Source organism: Gadus morhua, chromosome 17 (genome assembly GCF_902167405.1).
Source record: "Gadus morhua chromosome 17, gadMor3.0, whole genome shotgun sequence".
NCBI lineage: Eukaryota > Metazoa > Chordata > Actinopteri > Gadiformes > Gadidae > Gadus > Gadus morhua.
The window spans coordinates 179169-204102 of NC_044064.1; the positions used below are offsets into that span (position 1 = coordinate 179169).

General features: G+C 58.6%; 1 protein-coding gene across 1 annotated transcript; it reads left to right on the forward strand.

Annotated features, from left to right (window-relative positions):
* The first annotated feature begins 25 nt into the window (after positions 1-25).
* Positions 26-24086, forward strand: pelp1 (proline, glutamate and leucine rich protein 1). The gene is made up of 19 exons (XM_030339121.1): positions 26-244; positions 899-963; positions 1077-1182; positions 3836-3985; positions 5754-5825; positions 6105-6164; positions 6605-6761; positions 8300-8432; positions 9721-9808; positions 10665-10753; positions 12238-12351; positions 14736-14886; positions 16247-16409; positions 17066-17121; positions 17926-18062; positions 19105-19207; positions 19950-21293; positions 22753-22989; positions 23705-24086. The coding sequence occupies exons 1-19, from the start codon at positions 104-106 to the stop codon at positions 23804-23806; spliced, it is 3468 nt and encodes a 1155-aa protein (XP_030194981.1). The 5' UTR covers positions 26-103; the 3' UTR covers positions 23807-24086.
* Positions 24087-24934: the final 848 nt, after the last annotated feature.

Genomic DNA, 24934 nt, shown 5'->3' on the forward strand with positions numbered 1-24934 from the left:
TGAAGGACGAAACCACCTCTTCCAGCAGGGGGCAGGACCGGTCAGGCGGCGCCTCCTTCAGCCGCAGCGAGAGGGACGAGGAAGAAAAGCTGTGGATAGCAACATGGCGACGTCGGCTTGGCTACACGTTCCGACTAACATGCGACTTACGGAGTGTCTGGAGTCCGTCCTGAAGGAACAGCGGCCGCATTGTTTACCCGCTCTATTGGCGAATTACCGAGAACATGGGGTCGTCCCGACCCAGGTAAACGGGCTCGGGTTGATGTCCAAGCTCGTCCCTTCTCTTTGGAACGGGATGCTCAAACTAAGCGTTACTGGCGAGAGAGAGGCCGGGACTTCTGATGGAAGAATAACTCTTATGTTAAATGTTTTGATTGTTGCTTTGACTAGTCCTTTCCTTAGAAAATACATATTTATTTTCCTTGTCTTCGCTTATTGTTCTCGTTGTCAGTGACTGTCAACGGGTGTTTACAGTTCATAAAATAAACAGGAGGTGGCGTCGCTATAACCGGGGTAACGCTTCCATTCCGGATCCTCCTTCAGCCACATGTACCTTCAGCGGTACACGTGCATTTAGCATAGCTCAAACGTTTTACATGTCAGATGAATCCTATTTGGTACTGGGATAACATGCAGCCCCCTAGTGACTCCATAGACCGTCCAGCAGGGGGCGCTAACCCCAAGCCAGCCCCCAAACCGCGTCACACTGAGGAGCGCTCCCTTATGTCGAATAAAGGAGCTTGTTTGCAAACAGAAGATGCTGTATTGATATCGGATCCCCTTAAAGCATGGGCTCCTTTATTATATTTGTGAATCAGAAACAGCATTGGATACCTGGGGGGACATGTTGAGGAACATGTTGGCTGTGTGATGAGCTGTTGTCTGTGGTGGTCCTCAGGGCTCCAGTGGCGTGGCTGGACTGGTGGGCTGCTCCAACGCAAAACTGTCCACCTCCAAAACCAAGTAAGAGTTATTCACCTCTCTGTGTCCCAGGCTGACACATCTGACAAATACATTCACCCAACACTTCTCTGCCTGTCTGTGTCTGTGTCTCTCTCTCTCGCTCTCTCTCTCAGGTTTGATGGTCTGTGTATGCTCTCGGTGCTGGTCAAGGACAGCTCTACTGAAGTCTTCCAACAGCATTGCCTGTCTTGGTTGCGTTCGCTACAACAGGTCATTCAGGTAAGTCTGTATTTTATAGCATATTGTGATTTACTTATGAATGGAAGCTTATTGATAAAAGTGTAGTAAATATGTTGTAGTGATGTAGTTCATTTGAGAACCCCCCCAGTCTGAGGACCTAAGAGAGCCCCCCCCCCCCAGTCTGAGGACCTAAGAGAGCCCCCCCCCAGTCTGAGGACCTAAGAGAGCCCCCCCCCCCCCCAGTCTGAGGACCTAAGAGAGCCCCCCCCCCCAGTCTGAGGACCTAAGAGAGCCCCCCCCCCAGTCTGAGGACCTTACAGAGCCCCCCCCCCACTCTGAGGACCTGACCCCCCCCCCCCACTCTGAGGCCCTGCCCCCCCCCCCACTCTGAGGCCCTGCCCCCTCTCCCCACTCTGAGGCCCTGACTCCCCCCCCCCCCCACTCTGAGGACCTGACCCCCCCCCCCCACTCTGAGGACCTGACCCCCCCCCCCACTCTGAGCCCCCCCCCCCCCACTCTGAGGCCCTGACTCCCCCCCCCCCACTCTGAGCCCCCCCCCTCCCCCCACTCTGAGGCCCTGCCCCTCCCCCCCCCACTCTGAGGCCCTGACTCCCCCCCCCCCACTCTGAGGCCCTGCCCCCCCCCCCCCACACTCTGAGGCCCTGACTCCCCACCCCCCCCCACTCTGAGGCCCTGACTCCCCCCCCCCCCCCCTCTGAGGCCCTGCCCCCCCCCCCCCCCACTCTGAGGCCCTGCCCCCCCCCCCCCCCCCACTCTGAGGCCCTGACCCCCCCCCCCCCACTCTGAGGCCCTGACTCCCCCCCCCCCCCCACTCTGAGGCCCTGACCCCCCCCCCACTCTGAGGCCCTGCCCCCCCCCCCCCCCCCCCCACTCTGAGGCCCTGACCCCCCCCCCCACTCTGAGGCCCTGACCCCCCCCCCCCCCCCACTCTGAGGCCCTGCCCCCCTCCCCACTCTTGCCGCTTTCACACCAAAAAGAACCGAGAGCCAGTTCCGGGCTGGTGCTAGGGCCAGTTCCAAACTGGTTCCAGCCTTACCCCAGTTAAGAACCGGTTGGTTTCACACCGGCCAGAGCCAGCCATGGAGCCGGCGTGAGCAACGTCATGACGTCACTGCAAACGTCTCCGCTAGTGAGCTTGGACAGAAGCAAACGGCCGACATCTTTCTTTATTCTGGGTGGAAATAGTAACATAGTTACGCCATCAAATGCGTTTATGGAAACATTTTTAGCGAGAAATGTGCATTTTACTTTCATAATGTTCGCTCGGTGAATGTGAAGGATGTTTGGTTTGATAGTTATGACGAAGAGGGAACGCTCCGTTCACTTGCATGGACATGGACTCATCTGGCTGCGTTGGCGCGTTGACGCGTTGAACCACCACACAATGATCAAGCGTCAGGTTAGGCGCGCAGAAGAACCCTCGCGCCAGTTTCAAACACAACAACAATTTCGTCTTCGATTCAATCCGTGTATGGTTCGTTCTTTGAATATTCCGATTTAAAACAAAATCAGAAAAAAACAAAAAAGAACCATACACGGATTCACGTCCATTGTTTACTTGGGTGTTTTAAAAAATGCCGGTCTTCGTTGGTCTTCCTGTTAATGAAGGTACGGATAACTCCACCCCCTGCCCCCGGCGTAAAAGCGGTTCTAGTTCTAGCCCCGCTCTAAAGTGGGGCCAGAGTTGAACCGGTTTTTAGGGGCCGGAGCCGGTTCTTTGGCGGTGTGAAACCAAAGCCCTGGCCCTAGCTCCGAACTGGCCCGGAACCGGCCCCGATTTTGCGGCGGTGTGAAAGGGGCATCTGAGGCCCTGACTCCCCCCCCCCCCACTCTGAGGCCCTGACTCCCCCCCCCCCCCCACTCTGAGGCCCTGACTCCCCCCCCCCCCCCCACTCTGAGGCCCTGACTCCCCCCCCCCCCCCCCACTCTGAGGCCCTGACTCCCCCCCCCCCCCACTCTGAGGCCCTGCCCCCCTCCCCACTCTGAGGCCCCCCCCCCCCCCCCCCACTCTGAGGCCCTGACTCCCCCCCCCCCCCCCCCCACTCTGAGGCCCTGAACCCCCCTCCCCACTCTGAGGCCCTGCCCCCCCTCCCCACTCTGAGGCCCTGACTCCCCCCCCCACCCCCCCACTCTGAGGCCCTGACTCCCCCCCCCCCCCCCACTCTGAGGCCCTGCCCCCCCTCCCCACTCTGAGGCCCTGACTCCCCTCACCCCTCCCCACTCTGAGGCCCTGACTCCCCCCCCCCCCCACTCTGAGGCCCTGACTCCCCCCCCCCCACTCAGAGGCCCTGCCCCCCCTTCCCACTCTGAGGCCCTGCCCCCCCTCCCCACTCTGAGGCCCTGACTCCCCTCCCCCCTCCCCACTCTGAGGCCCTGACTCCCCCCCCCCCCCAACTCTGAGGCCCTGACCCCCCCCTCCCCACTCTGAGGCCCTGACTCCCCCCCCCCCCCCCTCTGAGGCCCTGCCCCCCCCCCCCCCCCCCCCCACTCTGAGGCCCTGACTCCCCCACTCTGAGGCCCTGACCCCCCCCTCCCCACTCTGAGGCCCTGACTCCCCCCCCCCCCCCCCCACTCTGAGGCCCTGCCCCCCCTCCCCACTCTGAGGCCCTGACCCCCCCCCCCACTCTGAGGCCCTGCCCCCCTCCCCACTCTGACTCCCCCCTCTCTCCAGGCCCCGGCCCCAGGGCCCACGGCCCGCCTGGCGGTGGGCGTCCTGGCCGACCTGCTGCAGTACTCCTCCATGCTGCCCGAGCTGGCCCGCGAGGTGGGGCTCACCTGGCTGCTGGGGCTGCTGACCTCCCTGCTGGGGCTGCAGGCTGAGGTACCAGTTCACCCTGCACCCTCCAGCACCACCCTCCAGCACCACCCTCCAGCACCCTACACCTCCCCCCTACACCACCACCCTACAGCACCACCACCCTACTACACCTCCCCCCTACAGCGACCCCCTACAGCCACACCCTACAGCACCCCCCTACACCTCCCCCCTACACCACCACCCTACAGCACCACCACCCTACTACACCTCCCCCCTACAGCGACCCCCTACAGCACCACCCTCCAGCACCACCCTACAGCCACACCCTATAGCACCACCACTCTACAGCCACACCCTATAGCACCACCCTATAGCACCACCCTCCAGCACCATCCTACTACACCACCACCCTACTACACCTCCCCCCTACAGCACCCCCCTACAGCACCACCCTCCAGCACCCTACACCTCCCCCCTACAGCGACGCCCTACAGCACCACCCTCCAGCACCCTACACCTCCCCCCTACACCACCACCCTACACCTCCACCACCCTACTACACCTCCCCCCTACAGCCACACCCTACAGCACCACCCTCCAGCACCCTACACCTCCCCCCTACACCTCCCCCCTACACCACCACCCTACACCACCACCACCCTACTACACCTCCCCCCTACAGCCACACCCTACAGCACCACCCTCCAGCACCCTACACCTCCCCCCTACACCACCACCCTACACCACCACCACCCTACTACACCTCCCCCCTACAGCACCACCCTACAGCGACCCCCTCCAGCACCACCCTCCAGCACCACCCTCCAGCCACACCCTATAGCACCACCCTCCAGCACCACCCTCCAGCACCACCCTACTACAGCACCACCCTACTACAGCACCACCCTACTACAGCACCACCCTACTACACCACCATCCTACTACACCACCACCCTACTACACCACCCTACAGCCACACCCTAAAGCACCACCCTCCAGCACCACCCTCCAGCCACACCCTATAGCACCACCCTATAGCACCACCCTCCAGCACCACCCTCCAGCACCACCCTACTACAGCACCACCCTACTACACCACCATCCTACTACACCACCACCCTACTACACTACCCTACAGCCACACCCTACAGCACCACCCTACACCACCACCACCCCTACAGCACCACCCTACAGCACCACCCTACACCACCACCACCCCTACAGCACCACCCTACAGCACCACTCTACACCACCACCACCCCTACAGCACCACCCTACAGCACCACCCTACAGCCACACCCTATAGCACCACCACCCTACATCACCACCACCCTACAGCAGCACCACCACCCTACACCACCACCACCACCCTACACCACCACCAGCCCTACACCACCAGTGCCTGCACGCGCTCGCGCTCCACCCTCAGTGAACCAAGGAGACCAACTGATACAAGCCGCTGTGGAACTTAAACTGTGATTCTGAACAGAGTATAATGATAATCTAAATTAGTTTTTCAGATTATTGAAGATACAAGTGTGTTGATTTGTTAAATGGTTTGAACGAAGGTTAAATTTGAACAATTACCAAGTTATGATGTCTGAAGTAGTTGGAAGTGTCAGAGAAGCTTACCTATTGACTTACATTGTAAAACAATGCACAAAGAACGAGCGGAGGGAATAAAGAAGAAACCTTAAGGACAGTCGATGTGCTGACAGTGGCAAGCATCCTAATGGTGTGTGTGTGTTTGTGTATGTATGCTGTGTTGTCATGGTGACGTCCCCGCTGCTGGATGCTGTGTTGTCACGGTAACGTCTCCTGGTGTCCCCAGTGTGAGCTGACTGCTCTGGAGGGGATTGCTGCCTGCATGACCCACTACCCACGGGCCTGTGGCTCGCTGAGGGTAAGACACGCTCAGGACCCCCTCACAGCTTGTCTGTCTGTCTCCTCCACAGCCTGTCTGTCTGCTCTCCTCCTCCACAGCCTGTTGTCTGTCTGTCTCCACAGCCTGTCTGTCTGTCTGCTCTCCTCCACAGCCTGTCTGTCTGTCTCCACAGCCTCACTGTCTGTCTCCACAGCCTGTCTGTCTGTCTCCACAGCCTGTCTGTCTGTCTCCTCTCCTCCCCAGCCTGTCTGTGTCTCCTCCACAGCCTGTCTCACTGCTATCTTCATGCTCTCACAGGACAAACTGGCGGCCTTTTTCTTGGCTAGGATCACCAGCAGCGACCCAGCTACACAGGAGGTGAGTCCCCCCCCAACCCTATCCCTAACCCTTACCCCCCCCAACCCTAACCCTAACCCAGCTACACAGGAGGTGAGTCCCCCCCCAACCCTATCCCTAACCCTTACCCCCCCCAACCCTAACCCTAACCCAGCTACACAGGAGGTGAGTCAGCCAGGGCTGCTTGATGTTTGAAAGCTGATAGGTTTGTTATAAGCTTTACAAGATGGCCTGTCTTAATGTAATACTGTAATAACGTGAGGTGTCCACCAGATGGCCTGTCTTAATGTAATACTGTAATAACGTGAGGTGTCCACCAGATGGCCTGTCTTAACGTAATGCTGTAATAACGTGAGGTGTCCATCAGATGGCCTGTCTTAATGTTATGCTGTAATAACGTGAGGTGTCCACCAGATGGCCTGTCTTAATGTAATGCTGTAATAACGTGAGGTGTCCTCCAGATGGCGTGCCGGTGCTACGGCCGGCTCCCCTGCCTCGGAGGGGCTCTGGAGCGAGGGGTGGGGACCAGCAGAGCCGAGGCCTGGGCCAATCAGCTCCACTGCCTGCTGGCCTCGGCCAATAGCACGCTGGCTCAGATCTACCAAGGCGCTGAAGCAGGTGCGGTCTGTGTGACGTCCAGTGAAGGAAGTATCTTAGAACACAGTGTGGTGATTTGTCGATACCGTGGGCTGAATGGGCCAGCCTGCTGGGGTCCAGACCTGTTATTGGTCGCCCTGAAGCCTCTTCTAAAGGCTCCGGATCTCCTGCTGGAGGGTCTCCTCCTCTCCCTCCTCCCCCTCTCCCTGACTCCCTCCTCCCCCTCTCCCTGACTCCCTCCCCCTCTCCCTGACTCCCTCCCCCTCTCCCTGACTCCCTCCCCCTCTCCCTGACTCCCTCCTCCCCCTCTCCCTGACTCCCTCCTCCCCCTCTCCCTGACTCCCTCCCCCTCTCCCTGACTCCCTCCTCCCCCTCTCCCTGACTCCCTCCTCCCCCTCTCCCTGACTCCCTCCTCCCCCTCTCCCTGACTCCCTCCTCCCCCTCTCCCTGACTCCCTCCTCCTCTCCCTCTCCCTCCTCCCCCTCTCCCTCCTCCCCCTCTCCCTGACTCCCTCCTCCCCCTCTCCCTGACTCCCTCCTCCCCCTCTCCCTGACTCCCTCCTCCCCCTCTCCCTGACTCCCTCCTCCTCTCCCTCCTCCCCCTCTCCCTGACTCCCTCCTCCCCCTCTCCCTGACTCCCTCCCCCTCTCCCTGACTCCCTCCTCCCCCTCTCCCTGACTCCCTCCCCCTCTCCCTGACTCCCTCCCCCTCTCCCTGACTCCCTCCTCCCCCTCTCCCTGACTCCCTCCTCCTCTCCCTCTCCCTCTCCCTCCTCCCCCTCTCCCTCCTCCCCCTCTCCCTGACTCCCTCCTCCCCCTCTCCCTGACCGTCTCCCTGACTCCCTCCTCCTCTCCCTGACTCCCTCCTCCTCTCCCTGACTCCCTCCTCCTCTCCCTGACTCCCTCCCCCTCTCCCTGACTCCCTCCTCCTCTCCCTCCTCCCCCTCTCCCTGACTCCCTCCTCCCCCTCTCCCTGACTCCCCCCTCCCCGTCTCCCTGACTCCCTCCTCCTCTCCCTGACTCCCTCCCCCTCTCCCTGACTCCCTCCCCCTCTCCCTGACTCCCTCCTCCTCTCCCTCCTCCCCCTCTCCCTGACTCCCTCCTCCTCTCCCTGACTCCCTCCTCCTCTCCCTCCTCCCCCTCTCCCTGACTCCCTCCTCCTCTCCCTGACTCCCTCCTCCTCTCCCTCCTCCCCCTCTCCCTGACTCCCTCCTCCTCTCCCTCCTCCCCCTCTCCCTGACTCCCTCCTCCCCCTCTCCCTGACTCCCTCCCCCTCTCCCTGACTCCCTCCTCCTCTCCCTGACTCCCTCCTCCCCCTCTCCCTGACTCCCTCCTCCCCCTCTCCCTGACTCCCTCCTCCTCTCCCTGACTCCCTCCCCCTCTCCCTGACTCCCTCCTCCTCTCCCTCCTCCCCCTCTCCCTGACTCCCTCCCCCTCTCCCTGACTCCCTCCTCCTCTCCCTGACTCCCTCCCCCTCTCCCTGACTCCCTCCTCCTCTCCCTCCTCCCCCTCTCCCTGACTCCCTCCTCTCCCTGACTCCCTCTCCCCTCCTCCCCCTCAGAGGGGACCGTCTCGTACGAGGGCCCGGGCGTGGAGCTGTCCTTCCCTGCTCTGGACGAGGCCGACCCGCTGCTGCTGCTGGAGCTCCAACACCGCTACCGGGCGGCCTGCCTGGCCCTCCAGCACACCCTGAGGTACCCCCCCACACCCTGAGGTACCCCCCCCCCCCCCTCCATCACACCCTGAGGTACCCCCCCCTACCCTGAGGTACCCCCCCCCACCCTGAGGTACCCCCCCCCCCCCCTCCATCACACCCTGAGGTACCCCCCCCCCCCTCCAGCACACCCTGAGGTACCCCCCCACACCCTGAGGTACGCCTGATGACCTATATTCATGTGTTCACAGTGTGGACCCCCAGTGTGCGGTGGTGACCTCTATTCATGTGTTCACAGTGTGGACCCCCAGTTTGCGGTGGTGACCTCTATTCATGTGTTCACAGTGTGGACCCCCAGTGTGCGGTGGTGACCTCTATTCATGTGTTCAGTGTGGACCCCCAGTGTGCGGTGGTGACCTCTATTCATGTGTTCACAGTGTGGACCCCCAGTGTGCGGTGGTGACCTCTATTCATGTGTTCACAGTGTGGACCCCCAGTGTGCGGTGGTGACCTCTATTCATGTGTTCACAGTGTGGACCCCCAGTGTGCGGTGGTGACCTCTATTCATGTGTTCACAGTGTGGACCCCCAGTGTGCGGTGGTGACCTCTATTCATGTGTTCACAGTGTGGACCCCCAGTGTGCGGTGGTGACCTCTATTCATGTGTTCACGGTGTGGACCCCCAGTGTGCGGTGGTGACCTCTATTCATGTGTTCACAGTGTGGACCCCCAGTGTGCGGTGGTGACCTCTATTCATGTGTTCACAGTGTGGACCCCCAGTGTGCGGTGGTGACCTCTATTCATGTGTTCACAGTGTGGACCCCCAGTGTGCGGTGGTGACCTATATTCATGTGTTCAGTGTGGACCCCCAGTGTGCGGTGGTGACCTCTATTCATGTGTTCACAGTGTGGACCCCCAGTGTGCGGTGGTGACCTATATTCATGTGTTCACAGTGTGGACCCCCAGTGTGCGGTGGTGACCTCTATTCATGTGTTCACAGTGTGGACCCCCAGTGTGCGGTGGTGACCTCTATTCATGTGTTCACAGTGTGGACCCCCAGTGTGCGGTGGTGACCTCTATTCATGTGTTCACAGTGTGGACCCCCAGTGTGCGGTGGTGACCTCTATTCATGTGTTCACAGTGTGGACCCCCAGTGTGCGGTGGTGACCTCTATTCATGTGTTCACAGTGTGGACCCCCAGTGTGCGGTGGTGACCTCTATTCATGTGTTCACAGTGTGGACCCCCAGTGTGCGGTGGTGACCTCTATTCATGTGTTCACAGTGTGGACCCCCAGTGTGCGGTGGTGACCTCTATTCATGTGTTCACAGTGTGGACCCCCAGTGTGCGGTGGTGGTCCCGGTCCGCCAGCTGCTGAACCTGGTGTGTCGCGCGCTCTCAGTCGGCCCCAAGAGCCTCGTGAGTAACACACCTGGGGGGGGGGGGGGTGTGACGGGGGTGTGTGTGTGTTGCAGGGTGTGACGGGGGGATGTGTTGCAGGGTGTGACGGGGGTGTGTGTGTGTGTTGCAGGGTGTGACGGGGAGGGGTGTGTGTGTTGCAGGGGGTGACGGGGGGGGGGGGGGGGGGGGGGGGCGTGTGTGTGTTGCAGGGGGTGACGTGGTGTGTGTGTGTGTGTGTGTGTGTGTGTGTGTGTGTGTGTGTGTGTGTGTGTGTGTGTGTGTGTGTGTGTGTGTGTGTGTGTGTGTGTGTGTGTGTGTGTGTGTGTTGTGGCAACCCGGTACTCGATTGGGCCGGGTTCCACGGATAAACGACACGTTTAGCGGGGGTTAAAGCCATCCAAGGCATTTATTACAGACAGCTTCAACAAACAAGGTACTCGCGGTCTCTAGGGCCTCCGTGGGCCTCTAGCTGCTCGTGGACCCGAGTGCTTCCTCCTCCTCGCTCTCCTCCCTGGTCTGCCCAGATGTCAGTCCTTTTATTTCGCCTCCTCGGCTTTCGGCCAGGGGGCGAAAGGGCTGCTCTCGGTCACCGTCTGGTGGGTGAGGGCGGTACACGCCGGCCCGGACCAACCCTCGGGCTGGTCCGGGCCGAGGTTTACGGGGCGGGATGCCACTGTGTGTGTGTGTGTGTGTGTGTGTGTGTGTGTGTGTGTGTGTTGCAGGGTGTGACGGGGGGCTGTGTGTGTGTGTGTGTGTGTTGCAGGGTGTGACGGGGGGCTGTGTGTGTGTGTGTGTTGCAGGGTGTGACGGGGGGCTGTGTGTGTGTGTGTGTGTTGCAGGGTGTGACGGGGGGCTGTGTGTGTGTGTGTTGCAGGGGGTGCGGGGGGACGACAGCATGCGACTGCTGGTTCTTCCTGCGGTCCACAGCAACACGCTGACGGTCCTATCAGCACTCATCACCGCGTGAGTCTCTCAGCTACGCAGCATTCACTCCTTCACAACACCAACCTCACTCCTTCACAACACCAACCTCACTCCTTCACAACACCAACCTCACTCCTTCACAACACCAACCTCACTCCTTCACAACACCAACCTCACTCCTTCACAACACCAACCTCACTCCTTCACAACACCAACCTCACTCCTTCACAACAGCAACCTCACTCCTTCACAACAACGACCTCGCTCCTTCACAACACCGACCTCGCTCCTTCACAACACCGACCTCGCTCCTTCACAACACCGACCTCGCTCCTTCACAACACCGACCTCGCTCCTTCACGACACCGACCTCGCTCCTTCACGACACCGACCTCGCTCCTTCACGACACCGACCTCGCTCCTTCACGACACCGACCTCGCTCCTTCACGACACCGACCTCGCTCCTTCACGACACCGACCTCGCTCCTTCACGACACCGACCTCGCTCCTTCACGACACCGACCTCGCTCCTTCACAACACCGACCTCGCTCCTTCACGACACCGACCTCGCTCCTTCACAACACCGACCTCGCTCCTTCACAACACCGACCTCGCTCCTTCACAACACCGACCTCGCTCCTTCACAACACCGACCTCGCTCCTTCACAACACCGACCTCGCTCCTTCACAACACCGACCTCGCTCCTTCACAACACCCACCTCGCTCCTTCACAACACCCACCTCGCTCCTTCACAACACCGACCTCGCTCCTTCACAACACCGACCTCGCTCCTTCACAACACCGACCTCGCTCCTTCACAACACCGACCTCGCTCCTTCACAACACCGACCTCGCTCCTTCACAACACCGACCTCGCTCCTTCACAACACCGACCTCACTCCTTCACAACACCGACCTCACTCCTTCACAACACCAACCTCACTCCTTCACAACACCAGCTTCACTCCTTCATATCGCTAGCTTCACTCCTTCATATCGCTAGCTTCACTCCTCTATATTGCTAGCTTCACTCCTTCATAACGCTAGCTTCACTCCTTTATAACGCTAGCTTCACTCCTTCATATCGATAGCTTCACTCCTTCATATCGATAGCTTCACTCCTTCATATCGATAGCTTCACTCCTTCATATCGATAGCTTCACTCCTTCATATCACTAGCTTCACTCCCTCATATCGATAGCTTCACTCCCTCATATCGATAGCTTCACTCCCTCATATCGATAGCTTCACTCCCTCATATCGCTAGCTTCACTCCTCTATATCGCTAGCTTCACTCCTTCATAACGCTAGCTTCACTCCTTCATAACGCTAGCTTCACTCCTTCATATCGATAGCTTCACTCCTTCATATCACTAGCTTCACTCCTCTATCACTAGCTTCACTCCTTCATATCACTAGCTTCACTCCCTCATATCACTAGCTTCACTCCTCTATATCACTAGCTTCACTCCTTCATAACGCTAGCTTCACTCCCTCATACCTCTCACTCCTGCTCCAGGGTCAGGGGGGGGATGGTCCAGTATGCGGGCGTGTTGCAGAAGGTCTTCTCCCAGACCATCTCAGCCTGGACCCCGGCTTCAGAGACCAGCGGGGGGCAGCAGAAGGCCTTCAGGTACGGTCCTTAACTCTCTGGTCTACGATGGTCCAGGGGGACGCCCCTCTGGTCTATGATGGTCCAGGGGGACGCCCCTCTGGTCTATGATGGTCCAGGAGGTCGCCCCTCTGGTCTATGATGGTCCAGGAGGTCGCCCCTCTGGTCTATGATGGTCCAGGAGGTCGCCCCTAGTCCTACCGACCAACAGCAGTAAACAAGTTACCTTAACCCCCGGAACAAAACCCAAAGTACCAGAGACCAGAGGGCCATGTCCCCTCCCGGTCAGAGACCAGGGGGCCATGTCCCCACCCGGTCAGAGACCAGGGGGCCATGTCCCCACCCGGTCAGAGACCAGGGGGCCATGTCCCCACCCGGTCAGAGACCAGGGGGCCATGTCCCCACCCGGTCAGAGACCAGGGGGCCATGTCCCCACCCGGTCAGAGACCAGAGACCAGGGGGCCATGTCCCCACCCGGTCAGAGACCAGGGGGCCATGTCCCCACCCGGTCAGAGACCAGAGGGCCATGTCCCCACCCGGTCAGAGACCAGGGACCAGGGGGCCATGTCCCCACCCGGTCAGAGACCAGGGGGCCATGTCCCCACCCGGTCAGAGACCAGAGGGCCATGTCCCCACCCGGTCAGAGACCAGAGGGCCATGTCCCCACCCGGTCAGAGACCAGAGACCAGGGGGCCATGTCCCCACCCGGTCAGAGACCAGAGACCAGGGGGCCATGTCCCCACCCGGTCAGAGACCAGAGACCAGGGGGCCATGTCCCCACCCGGTCAGAGACCAGAGACCAGGGGGCCATGTCCCCACCCGGTCAGAGACCAGGGGGCCATGTCCCCACCCGGTCAGAGACCAGAGGGCCATGTCCCCACCCGGTCAGAGACCAGAGGGCCATGTCCCCACCCGGTCAGAGACCAGAGACCAGGGGGCCATGTCCCCACCCGGTCAGAGACCAGAGGGCCATGTCCCCACCCGGTCAGAGACCAGGGGGCCATGTCCCCACCCGGTCAGAGACCAGAGACCAGAGGGCCATGTCCCCACCCGGTCAGAGACCAGGGGGCCATGTCCCCACCCGGTCAGAGACCAGGGGGCCATGTCCCCACCCGGTCAGAGACCAGAGACCAGAGGGCCATGTCCCCACCCGGTCAGAGACCAGGGGGCCATGTCCCCACCCGGTCAGAGACCAGAGGGCCATGTCCCCACCCGGTCGCAGACCAGAGACCAGAGGGCCATGTCCCCACCCGGTCAGAGACCAGAGGGCCATGTCCCCACCCGGTCAGAGACCAGGGGGCCATGTCCCCACCCGGTCAGAGACCAGAGGGCCATGTCCCCACCCGGTCAGAGACCAGAGGGCCATGTCCCCACCCGGTCGCAGACCAGAGACCAGAGGGCCATGTCCCCACCCGGTCAGAGACCAGAGACCAGGGGGCCATGTCCCCACCCGGTCAGAGACCAGAGGGCCATGTCCCCACCCGGTCAGAGACCAGAGACCAGAGGGCCATGTCCCCACCCGGTCAGAGACCAGAGACCAGGGGGCCATGTCCCCACCCGGTCAGAGACCAGGGGGCCATGTCCCCACCCGGTCAGAGACCAGAGACCAGGGGGCCATGTCCCCACCCGGTCAGAGTGTTGTTGGTGTTGGTGTTCTCTCTCCGTGTGTCTCCACCCGCTCTCTGACGGTGTTCTGTCTCTCTGTGTCTCGACCCGCTCTCTGACGGTGTTCTGTCTCTCTGTGTCTCCACCCGCTCTCTGACGGTGTTCTGTCTCTCTGTGTCTCCACCCGCTCTCTGACGGTGTTCTGTCTCTCCGTGTGTCTCCACCCGCTCTCTGACGGTGTTCTGTCTCTCTCTGTGTGTGTCTCCACCCGCTCTCTGACAGTGTTCTGTCTCTCCGTGTGTCTCCACCCGCTCTCTGACGGTGTTCTGTCTCTCTGTGTCTCCACCCGCTCTCTGACGGTGTTCTGTCTCTCTGTGTTTCCACCCGCTCTCTGACGGTGTTCTGTCTCTCTGTGTCTCCACCCGCTCTCTGACGGTGTTCTCTGTGTTTCCACCCGCTCTCTGACGGTGTTCTCTCTCCGTGTGTCTCCACCCACTCTCTGACAGTGTTCTCTCTCCATGTGTCTCCACCCGCTCTCTTACGGTGTTCTGTGTCTCCACCCGCTCTCTGACGTTGTTCTCTGTGTCTCCACCCGCTCTCTGACGTTGTTCTGTGTCTCCACCCGCTCTCTGACGTTGTTCTCTGTGTCTCCACCCGCTCTGACGGTGTTCTGTCTCTCCGTGTGTCTCCACCCGTTCTCTGACGGTGTTCTGTCTCTAGTGTGTCTCCACCCGCTCTCTGACGGTGTTCTCTGTATCTCCACCCGCTCTCTGACGGTGTTCTCTCTGTTTCTCCACCAGCTCCGTCCGCGTGGCGCTCTACTCCACCCTGGGGCTGTGGGTGCAGGTGGGTGGAGCGTCGGCCAGCCTCCTCCAGGGGAGCCCCACCCACTCTGAGCTGCTCTTCAGCCACCTGCTGGGCGACGTCAGCCCCGGGGCCGAGGGGGTCAAGGTGAGGAGGTCACGACCTCTAGGGCCTTATGACCTTCACCTCCACGGGGTCATGACCTCTCAACAAGGTCACGACCTCTACCAGGGCCTTATGACATGGACCTCAACGAGGTCACAACCTCTACTAGGGCCTAATGGCCTTCACCTCCAAGAGGTCACAACCTCTAATGGGGCCTAATGACCTTCACCTCCAAGAGGTCATGACCTCTCCACGAGGCCCTGACTTCTCCAACGAGGTCATGACCTCTCCGTGAGGGCATGACTGCCTCTAGGGCCTAATGACGTTCACCTCCACGGGGTCACGACCTCTACTAGGGCCTAATGACGTTCACCTCCACGGGTTCATTACTAGGGATGGGGATCAAAACCCGGTTCTACCAAGGACCCGAAAATCATTATCGTTTGGGCTTATCGATACCACTATGGAGTCCCGTCGATTATCTTCATCTATTATTTTCTTTGTCCCGTAGGTCCTGTAACGTCATGTTGTGTCCTGTGAGTCACGTCACGGCATTTCAATCAAATCAATCCAATCAATGCAGCGTGTCCACCAAAGTTTTTGAATGGAATTGTAAGCAAACATGTATTACAAGTTAAGTGAAGTCTGGCGGTTAACTTTGCTCGCGAGGATGGCTGAACGGGCGAAAATCATTCATTGTAAAGGGGGGACACAGCCTCAATGGCCAAGCACATTAGCATTGTGCATCAAATAAAGGCCAAATGCAGTACCTTCGACTGTCTCCTCCGTCTCCTGTCGCACCACAGACGGGCCCGTCTTAATCATCCACTCAAAGTACGAGCGGTAATCGCACACAGACATTGTCGCTATAGTCCCGTCAGTTAAAAATAGTAATCCAATTGTGAAATCGGTGTTGTAATCGGTAGCATACAAGCTAGTTATCTTAAAAAGTAAACGATAGGTTATGATCCGTTCAAATGTCACATAGAGAAACGGTAAATATAGTTTTTGAGTTTGTGAGAAACATGAGTAATACTGTATTACTCATGTTTCTGTATTACTAATACAGTTGTATAGTGCTCTTATCATTTTAGTATATATAATTAAAACTACTGATGTTGACATTTATTAAGAATTACATATTTATTTTAAAATACAATTATTTATTTCCTAAATATTTTCTTCATCAGTAAAAACGCGTCGTATTTCCACCAATTAATAGAAAAGTATCGATAAAGACTCGGACCGTTAAGGAGTATCGAAAATGGTATCGATATCAATAAATACTATTGATCCCCATCCCTAGTCATGACCTCTCCACAAGGTCATGACCTCCGACGGGGCCTTATGACCTTCACCTCCAGGCCCCTCCCCCGCTAACCCTCCCTCCCTCCCTCCCCAGCTGCGGGCGGGCGCGGGCTCTCTGGGCGAGCTGGCGTCTCTGGGGGGGCGGCCCGGCCCCCGCCGCTCCAAGGCACAGCCGGCGGCCCCGGAAGGGACCCCCTCCCTGCAGAGGAAGAGCGACCCGCTGGCCAATCAGGACGCCTGCCTGATGGCGCTGAAAGGTCTCGCCTCCTAGTGCACCTCCTCCACCTCCTAGGGCACGTCCTAGGGCACGTCCTAGGGCACGTCCTAGGGCACGTCCTAGGGCACGTCCTAGGGCACGTCCTAGGGCACGTCCTAGGGCACGTCCTAGGGCACGTCCTAGTGCACCTCCACCTCCTAGTGCACGTCCTCCACCTCCTACTGCACCTCCACCTCCTAGTGCACGTCCTCCAACTCCTAGTGCAACTCCTCCACCTCCTAGTGCACCTCCTAGTGCACCTCCTCCACCTCCTAGTGCACCTCCACCTCCTAGTGCTCCTGCACCTCCACCTCCTAGTGCACGTCCTCCACCTCCTAGTGCAACTCCTCCACCTCCTATTGCACCTCCTCCACCTCCTAGTGCACCTCCACCTCCTAGAGCACGTCTTAATGCACCTCCTAGTGCACCTCCTAGGGCACGTCTTAATGCACCTCCTAGTGCAACTCCCTCTGTAGAAGAGACGGGTCTCCCCCTTGACCAGGTCTCGATCCTAAAGGGAGTAGTGTGTCCCCTTAAGGGAGTAGTGTGTCCCCTTAAGGGTGGAATGTGTCCCGGGAGGAGGGAGGGAGGAGGAGGGGCGACTCATGTTTTGATGCTCACTGTTGTGATTTGAGTCTTAATTTTTGTTTTGATCAGTTCTCAGACGGATCATCATGACCAGCGGCTCGCTGCTCAAGGAAGAAATACACAAGGTACCCCCTCACCCTAGTGTTAATGTAACATGTACCAGGTGTTCCCAGTGTTAACATGTACCAGATGTACCCGGTGTTAACATGTACCAGGTGTTCCCAGTGTTAACATGTACCAGGTGTACCCGGTGTTAACATGTACCAGGTGTTCCCAGTGTTAACATGTACCAGGTGTACCCGGTGTTAACATGTACCAGGTGTTCCCGGTTTTAACATGTACCAGGTGTACCCGGTGTTAACATGTACCAGGAGTTCCCAGTGTTAACATGTACCAGGTGTACCCGGTGTTAACATGTACCAGGTGTACCCGGTGTTAACATGTACCAGGTGTTCCCGGTTTTAACATGTACCAGGTGTACCCGGTGTTAACATGTACCAGGAGTTCCCAGTGTTAACATGTACCAGGTGTACCCGGTGTTAACATGTACCAGGTGTACCCGGTGTTAACATGTACCAGGTGTACCCGGTGTTAACATGTACCAGGTGTTTCCAGTGTTAACATGTACCAGGTGTACCCGGTGTTAACATGTACCAGGTGTACCCGGTGTTAACATGTACCAGGTGTTCCCGGTGTTAACATGTACCAGGTGTACCCGGTGTTAACATGTACCAGGTGTACCCGGTGTTAACATGTACCAGGTGTACCCGGTGTTAACATGTACCAGGTGTACCCGGTGTTAACATATACCAGGTGTACCCGGTGTTAAAATGTACCAGGTGTACCTAGTGTTAACATGTACCAGGTGAACCTAGTGTTAACATGTTCCAGGTGCACCTAGTGTTAACATGTTACTTCCTGTGTTTCAGCGTCTCCATGACCTGGTCATCCCGCTGTGCGTGCGTCTGCAGCAGCAGCTGTCCAGTCGCTGTACCGGCGCCTCCGAGGCTGCAGGCGGTAGCAGTGGGCAGTACGCCAGCGCACAGACCCGCCGAGAGCTCTACCGGTACAGTCAGCGCTCAACTCACTGTTAGAGAGCTCTACCGGTACAGTCAGCGCTCTACTCACTGTTAGAGAGCTCTACCGGTACAGTCAGCGCTCTACTCACTGTTAGAGAGCTCTACCGGTACAGTCAGCGCTCTACTCACTATTAGAGAGCTCTACCGGTACAGTCAGCGCTCTACTCACTGTTGGAGAGCTCTACCGGTACAGTCAGCGCTCTACTCACTGTTAGAGAGCTCTACCGGTACAGTCAGCGCTCTACTCACTGTTGGAGAGCTCTACCGGTACAGTCAGCGCTCTACTCACTGTTGGAGAGCTCTACCGGTACAGTCAGCGCTCTACTCACTGTTAGAGAGCTCTACCGGTACAGTCAGCGCTCAACTCACTGTTAGAGAGCTCTACCGGTACAGTCAGCGCTCAACTCACTGTTAGAGAGCTCTACCGGTACAGTCAGCGCTCTACTCACTGTTGGAGAGCTTTACCGGTACAGTCAGCGCTCTACTCACCGTTGGAGAGCTCTACCGGTACAGTCAGCGCTCTACTCACCGTTGGAGAGCTCTACCGGTACAGTCAGCGCTCTACTCACTGTTGGAGAGCTCTACCGGTACAGTCAGCGCCCTACTCACCGTTAGAGAGCTCTACCGGTACAGTCGGCGCTCTACTCACTGTTGGAGAGCTCTACCGGTACAGTCAGCGCTCTACTCACTGTTAGAGAGCTCTACCGGTACAGTCGGCGCTCTACTCACTGTTAGAGAGCTCTACCGGTACAGTCAGCGCTCTACTCACTGTTGGAGAGCTCTACCGGTACAGTCAGCGCTCTACTCACTGTTGGAGAGCTCTACCGGTTCAGTCAGCACTCTACTCACTATTGGAGAACTCTACTGGTATAGTCCTGCTGTACTCTATTGGAGAGCTCTACTCTGATGGAGAGCTCTACTCTATTAGAGAGCTCTACCGGTTCAGTCATGCTCTACTCTATTAGGAAGCTCCATCTGTAGTTATGTTGTGGGTCTCTGATGGTCCTAGTCTATCATGTCCCCCCTCAGGCTGCTGCTGGCTCTGGTCCTGGTCCCGTCCGCCCGCTGGCCAGCGCCCCTCAGCTGCACCGTGTCCATCCTGAGCCACGGCCGCCGAGACCGCAGCCTGAAGGTGAGCTCCTCCTCCTCTAGAAGGTCCTCAGGCTCTAGTGTAGCAGACTGAAGGTCTTCAGGCTCTAGTGTAGCAGACTGAAGGTCTTCAGGCTCTAGTGTAGCAGACTGAGGGTCTTAAGGCTCTAGTGTAGCAGACTGAAGGTCCTCAGGCTCTAGTGTAGCAGACTGAAGGTCTTCAGGCTCTAGTGTAGCAGACTGAAGGTCTTCAGGCTCTAGTGTAGCAGACTGAAGGTCTTCAGGCTCTAGTGTAGCAGACTGAAGGTCTTCAGGCTCTAGTGTAGCAGACTGACGATCTTAAGGCTCTAGTGTAGCAGACTGACGGTCTTCAGGCTCTAGTGTAGCAGACTGAGGGTCTTAAGGCTCTAGTGTAGCAGACTGAAGCTCTTCAGGCTCTAGTGTAGCAGACTGAAGGTCTTCAGGCTCTAGTATAGCAGACTGAGGGTCTTCAGGCTCTAGTGTAGCAGACTGAAGGTCTTCAGGCTCTAGTGTAGCAGACTGAAGGTCTTCAGGCTCTAGTGTAGCAGACTGAAGGTCTTCAGGCTCTAGTGTAGCAGACTGAAGGTCTTCAGGCTCTAGTGCAGCAGACTGAAGGTCTTCAGGCTCTAGTGTAGCAGACTGAAGGTCTTCAGGCTCTAGTGCAGCAGACTGAAGGTCTTCAGGCTCTAGTGCAGCAGACTGAAGGTCTTCAGGTTCTAGTGCAGCAGACTGACGGTCTAGCTGCTCCTCTCTTCTCCCTGCAGGTGGCGTCGTTCTGCGGCGAGGCGCTGACAGTCTGCAACGGCCTGCTGCACCCCCGCGCCCCCACCCTCTCCCGCCCGCTAAGGGCCCCCCCTGGCCCCGCCCCGCTGCAGCCCCAGGGCCCCGCCTCCGGCCTCCCGCTGCCCGCCATGCTGAGCCCCGCTTTCCCCCCCCGCCACCCCCTGGGCCCGTCCGCCCTGCTGGGCTCCCTGGAGAACCACCTGTCCCTGGGGCTCCCGGACCACGGCCCGCCGGGCCCCGAGGGGCCCCCCGAGGTGCTGCGCCCCGTGTTCGTGCGCTACGACCGCGAGGAGGCGGAGGACGTGGAGATCTCGCTGGCCAGCGACTCTGACGACAGTGTGGTCATCGTGCCCCCGGGGATGCTGGGCGCCGAGAGCCCCCCCGGGCTCCTGGCCCCGCCCCCCCCTTTGGACGGGGCCGCGCCCGCGCCTGCCGCCCCGGAGGGGGGCCCCCCCCCCGCAGACCTCGCCTCCTCCCTGCTCGCCGCCTCGGATGGCGCGGCGCTGAACTCCTTCCCCCCGTCCGCCGTCGCCCTGATGGCCCCGGCCCCCCCACCGGGCCCCGGGGCCGCGGGCGAGGGGCTGCCTGGAGGCGCCCAGCTGCAGCAGATGCTGATGCTGCCCCCCGGCCCCCCAGGGGCGGCGGGCCACCAGCTGGCCCCCCAGAACCGCCACCTCCACGGCCCCGCCCACCCGCTGGGGCCGGGCCCCAAGGACTCGGCCGTCATCAACATCAACAGCTCAGACGAAGAGGAGGAGGAGGAGGAGGAGGAGGAAGACGAGCTGGGAGAGGAGGAGGAGGAGGATGAGGACGGCATGGAGGAAGAGGAGGAGGGCAGCGACTTCCAGGACGAGGAGCCGTACGACGAGGAGTACGACGACTACGAGGACGAGGAGGCGGAGGAGCTGGAGGAGGAGCAGGACGGAGACATGCCCCCGCTCGAGGGGAAGGTGGAGGAGGAGGAAGGGGCGGAGACGTCGGGGGTGGAGGGGGAGATGGGAGGCATCGAGGAGGTGCAGACCAACAGAGCGGCCTTCGGGGCGGAGCGGGGGGAGCGGCTCCAGGAAGTGGAGAGCATCGGGGTGATGGAGGAGGCGCGGGAGGCTCTGGAGGCGCGGGAGGCGCTGGAGGAGGAGGGGGGCGACCCCACCATGCCCCAGATCCTGTGCGTCACCGGGGGCAGTCTGGAGGAGCAGGAGGTCGGCCCGCCGGAGGAGGAGCCGGCCAGGGCAGCGCCGGAGGAGGAGGAGCAGTGGAGGCCGGCCCCTGAGGAGGTCAGCCCGCCCCCTGGGGAGGAGCCGGCCGGCGGGGAGGCGGGACCTCCGGTGAGCCACGCCCCCTGATGAGAACGACGTGTTGTAATGTGGCGTCGCGTGATTACCGTTATTATAATCATTATCATGTTATCATTACTATTAGAATTATTATAATCATTATTATTATGTTATCTATATTAGTAGTAGTATTATTATCATTAGTATTATTGATTATTATATTATCATTATTAGTAGTATTCTTATTATTATTACATTACCCTTATTAGTAATAATAATTATTAAAATATATAGTGCTTAATATTTTACTCTAAGACGCTTTAGTAGTATTATCATTAGTATTATTATATTATCATTATTAGTAGCATTATTATCATTATTACTATTATGAGTCGTATCATTATGAGCCGCTCTGTCTCTGAGCCGCTCTGTCTCTGAGTGGAGCCGCTCTGTCTCTGAGCCGCTCTGTCTCTGAGTGGAGCCGCTCTGTCTCTGAGCCGCTCTGTCTCTGAGTGGAGCCGCTCTGTCTCTGAGTGGAGCCGCTCTGTCTCTGAGCCGCTCTGTCTCTGAGCCGCTCTGTCTCTGAGCGGAGCCGCTCTGTCTCTGAGCGGAGCCGCTCTGTCTCTGAGTGGAGCCGCTCTGTCTCTGAGTGGAGCCGCTCTGCCTCTGAGCCGCTGTCTCTGAGCCGCTCTGTCTCTGAGCCGCTCTGTCTCTGAGCGGAGCCGCTCTGTCTCTGGGCGGAGCCGCTCTGTCTCTGGGCGGAGCCGCTCTGTCTCTGGGCGGAGCCGCTCTGTCTCTGAGCCGCTCTGTCTCTGAGTGGAGCCGCTCTGTCTCTGAGCCGCTCTGTCTCTGAGTGGAGCCGCTCTGTCTCTGAGCCGCTCTGTCTCTGAGTGGAGCCGCTCTGTCTCTGAGCCGCTCTGTCTCTGAGCCGCTCTGTCTCTGAGCCGCTCTGTCTCTGAGCCGCTCTATCTCTGAGCCGCTCTGTCTCTGAGTGGAGCCGTTTTGTCTCTGAGCCGCTCTGTCTCTGAGCCGCTCTGTCTCTGAGTGGAGCCGTTTTGTCTCTGAGCCGCTCTGTCTCTGAGTGGAGCCGCTCTGTCTCTGAGTGGAGCCGCTCTGTCTCTGAGCCGCTCTGTCTCTGAGCCGCTCTGTCTCTGAGTGGAGCCGCTCTGTCTCTGAGCCGCTCTGTCTCTGAGCCGCTCTGTCTCTGAGCCGCTCTGTCTCTGAGCCGCTCTGTCTCTGAGTGGAGCCGCTCTGTCTCTGAGTGGAGCCGCTCTGTCTCTGAGCCGCTCTGTCTCTGAGTGGAGCCGCTCTGTCTCTGAGTGGAGCCGCTCTGTCTCTGAGCCGCTCTGTCTCTGAGCCGCTCTGTCTCTGAGTGGAGCCGCTCTGTCTCTGAGCCGCTCTGTCTCTGAGTGGAGCCGCTCTGTCTCTGAGCGGAGCCGCTCTGTCTCTGAGCGGAGCCGCTCTGTCTCTGAGCCGCACTGTCTCTGATCGTGCGCTGTTTGACCCTCAGGGCCCTCCGTCCATGGAGGGGCCCGGTGTCTGTGCTGAGCCGGCCCCCGGTCAGCCAGAAGCCCCGCCCCCCGGCAGCCCGCCCAGCAGCACCCTGGCCCCCTCGGGGCCCCCGCAGGAGGGTGACGGCGCCGCCAACCTCCAGACCACCGGAGCCGAAGACGAGAGCCCCGAGGACGTGAAGGGTTTGAAGAGGAAGAGGGAGGAGGAAGACCTGCAGGGCGCCGACAAGAGGAAGGTGACTAAACGCTGCCTCGTGACATCACTAGTGGGCCCTCGGTGACATCACTAGTGGGCCCTCGGTGACATCACTAGTGGGCCCTCGGTGACATCACTAGTGGGCCCTCGTGACATCACTAGTGGGCCCTCGTGACATCACTAGTGGGCCCTCGTGACATCACTAGTGGGCCCTCGGTGTCATCACTAGTGGGCCCTCGTGACATCACTAGTGGGCCCTCGGTGTCATCACTAGTGGGCCCTCGTGACATCACTAGTGGGCCCTCGTGACATCACTAGTGGACCCTCGTGACATCACTAGTGGGCCCTCGTGACATCACTAGTGGGCCCTCGTGGGCCCTCGTGACATCACTAGTGGGCCCTCGTGACATCACTAGTGGGCCCTCGTGACATCACTAGTGGGCCCTCGTGACATCACTAGTGGGCCCGCCCCCTTGTGACATCACTAGTGGGCCCACCCCCTTGGTGACATCCCTAGTGGGCCGGGCCCCTGATGAGTTAATAAATTGGGGCCCTTTAAAGCCTGTGTTTATTTGAAGTGGTTGTTAAAGGAGGCTGACCTCCAGGTCTACTGTTGATGAGCAGCGCCTCTCAGAGACGCTTCGTCAAACAGGTTGAGGCCGTGTGGACAGTGTGGTGTGTGTGTGGGCAGTGCACAGTCTGTGGGCATTGTGTAGTGTGTGTAATGTACTGAGTGTGACTGCGTTGTCTCTCAGGTGGAGGAAGGGGGCGTGGCCTCCATGCTGGCTGACTTCATCGCCTGCCCCCCCGACGAAGAGGAGGGCGGCTCCAGCTCCAGCCTCCCATGTCTGGACTGACCCCCCCCCCCCCCCCCCCCCCCCCCCCCCAGGACTGACCGCCCCCCACCCCCAGGACTGCCCCCCCTTCCCCAGGACTGACCGACCCCCTGTTATGGGTCCCAGTTTAACGTTTTTTTCGAGGTTCAGTCCAGCGAGTGGGCCGTAGAGACCAGCACTTGGGGGGCGGGGTCACTTGCAGCCTCCTGTTGTGATTGATGTTCTGTGATTGATGTTTCCTGTACATGGCTTTTGATATCATTTCTGTAACTGTCATCATTAAAAATATGCTGTTATTATATTTTGTATTTTCATATTAGAAGATAAGCATAGAGGAAATAACTTTTAAGTTATGTTTACAATTTTAAACATCGTTATTACGTTGTTTAAGGATACAACTTTATTTAAATAGTTAAACGCCCCACGGAAGCAGATTGTGCCCCTGCAAACTTGGGGAGTAGAGTATGGAGGTAGATTTGTGTCTTTATTATGCAATCAAAGATAATAGGTTTGAGAGCAAAACTTTCCACACTGCAATCAAAAAATAGGTTTGAGAGCAAAACTTTCCACACTGCAATCAAAAAATAGATTTGAGAGCAAAACTATCGACACTGCAATCAAAAAATGTTTTATTGCAAGATGAATTAATGTGATAAAAAAAATATTAATGGGAATCCAAAAGTTTTGTTTGCAAACCCAAAAGTTTTGTTTGCAAATCCAAAAGTTTTGTTTGCGAATCCAAAAGTTTTGTTTGCGAATCAAAAAGCTTTGCTTGCGAATCCTAAAGTTTTGCTTGCGAATCCAAAAGCTTTGCTTGCTGTTGAGCTGAATCTCGTGGGCGGGACCTACGCCAAAAGATGTAAGACACGTCTCTATTGGCCAGTCTCTATCGGAGTGACAGCTTGGCAACATCCACAGTTAGTAACGAGAGAGGGAGTTCTATTTCATGTAGGCTACGCCGTCTAGGCTTCGCCTTATGGGCTTGTCCCGTGCGCGCGCTTGCGTGCCCTGAGAATCCCGTAGGCCTCCCTGTCAGCCGGCAAGGAGACGATGGCAGAGGAGAGCAGGGCGATGTTGTTGACCGCCGCCGCGGATTGAGAGGCACAAACGAACAGGCCGACAATCTGCTTTTGGAGGCGGTCGGGGGGC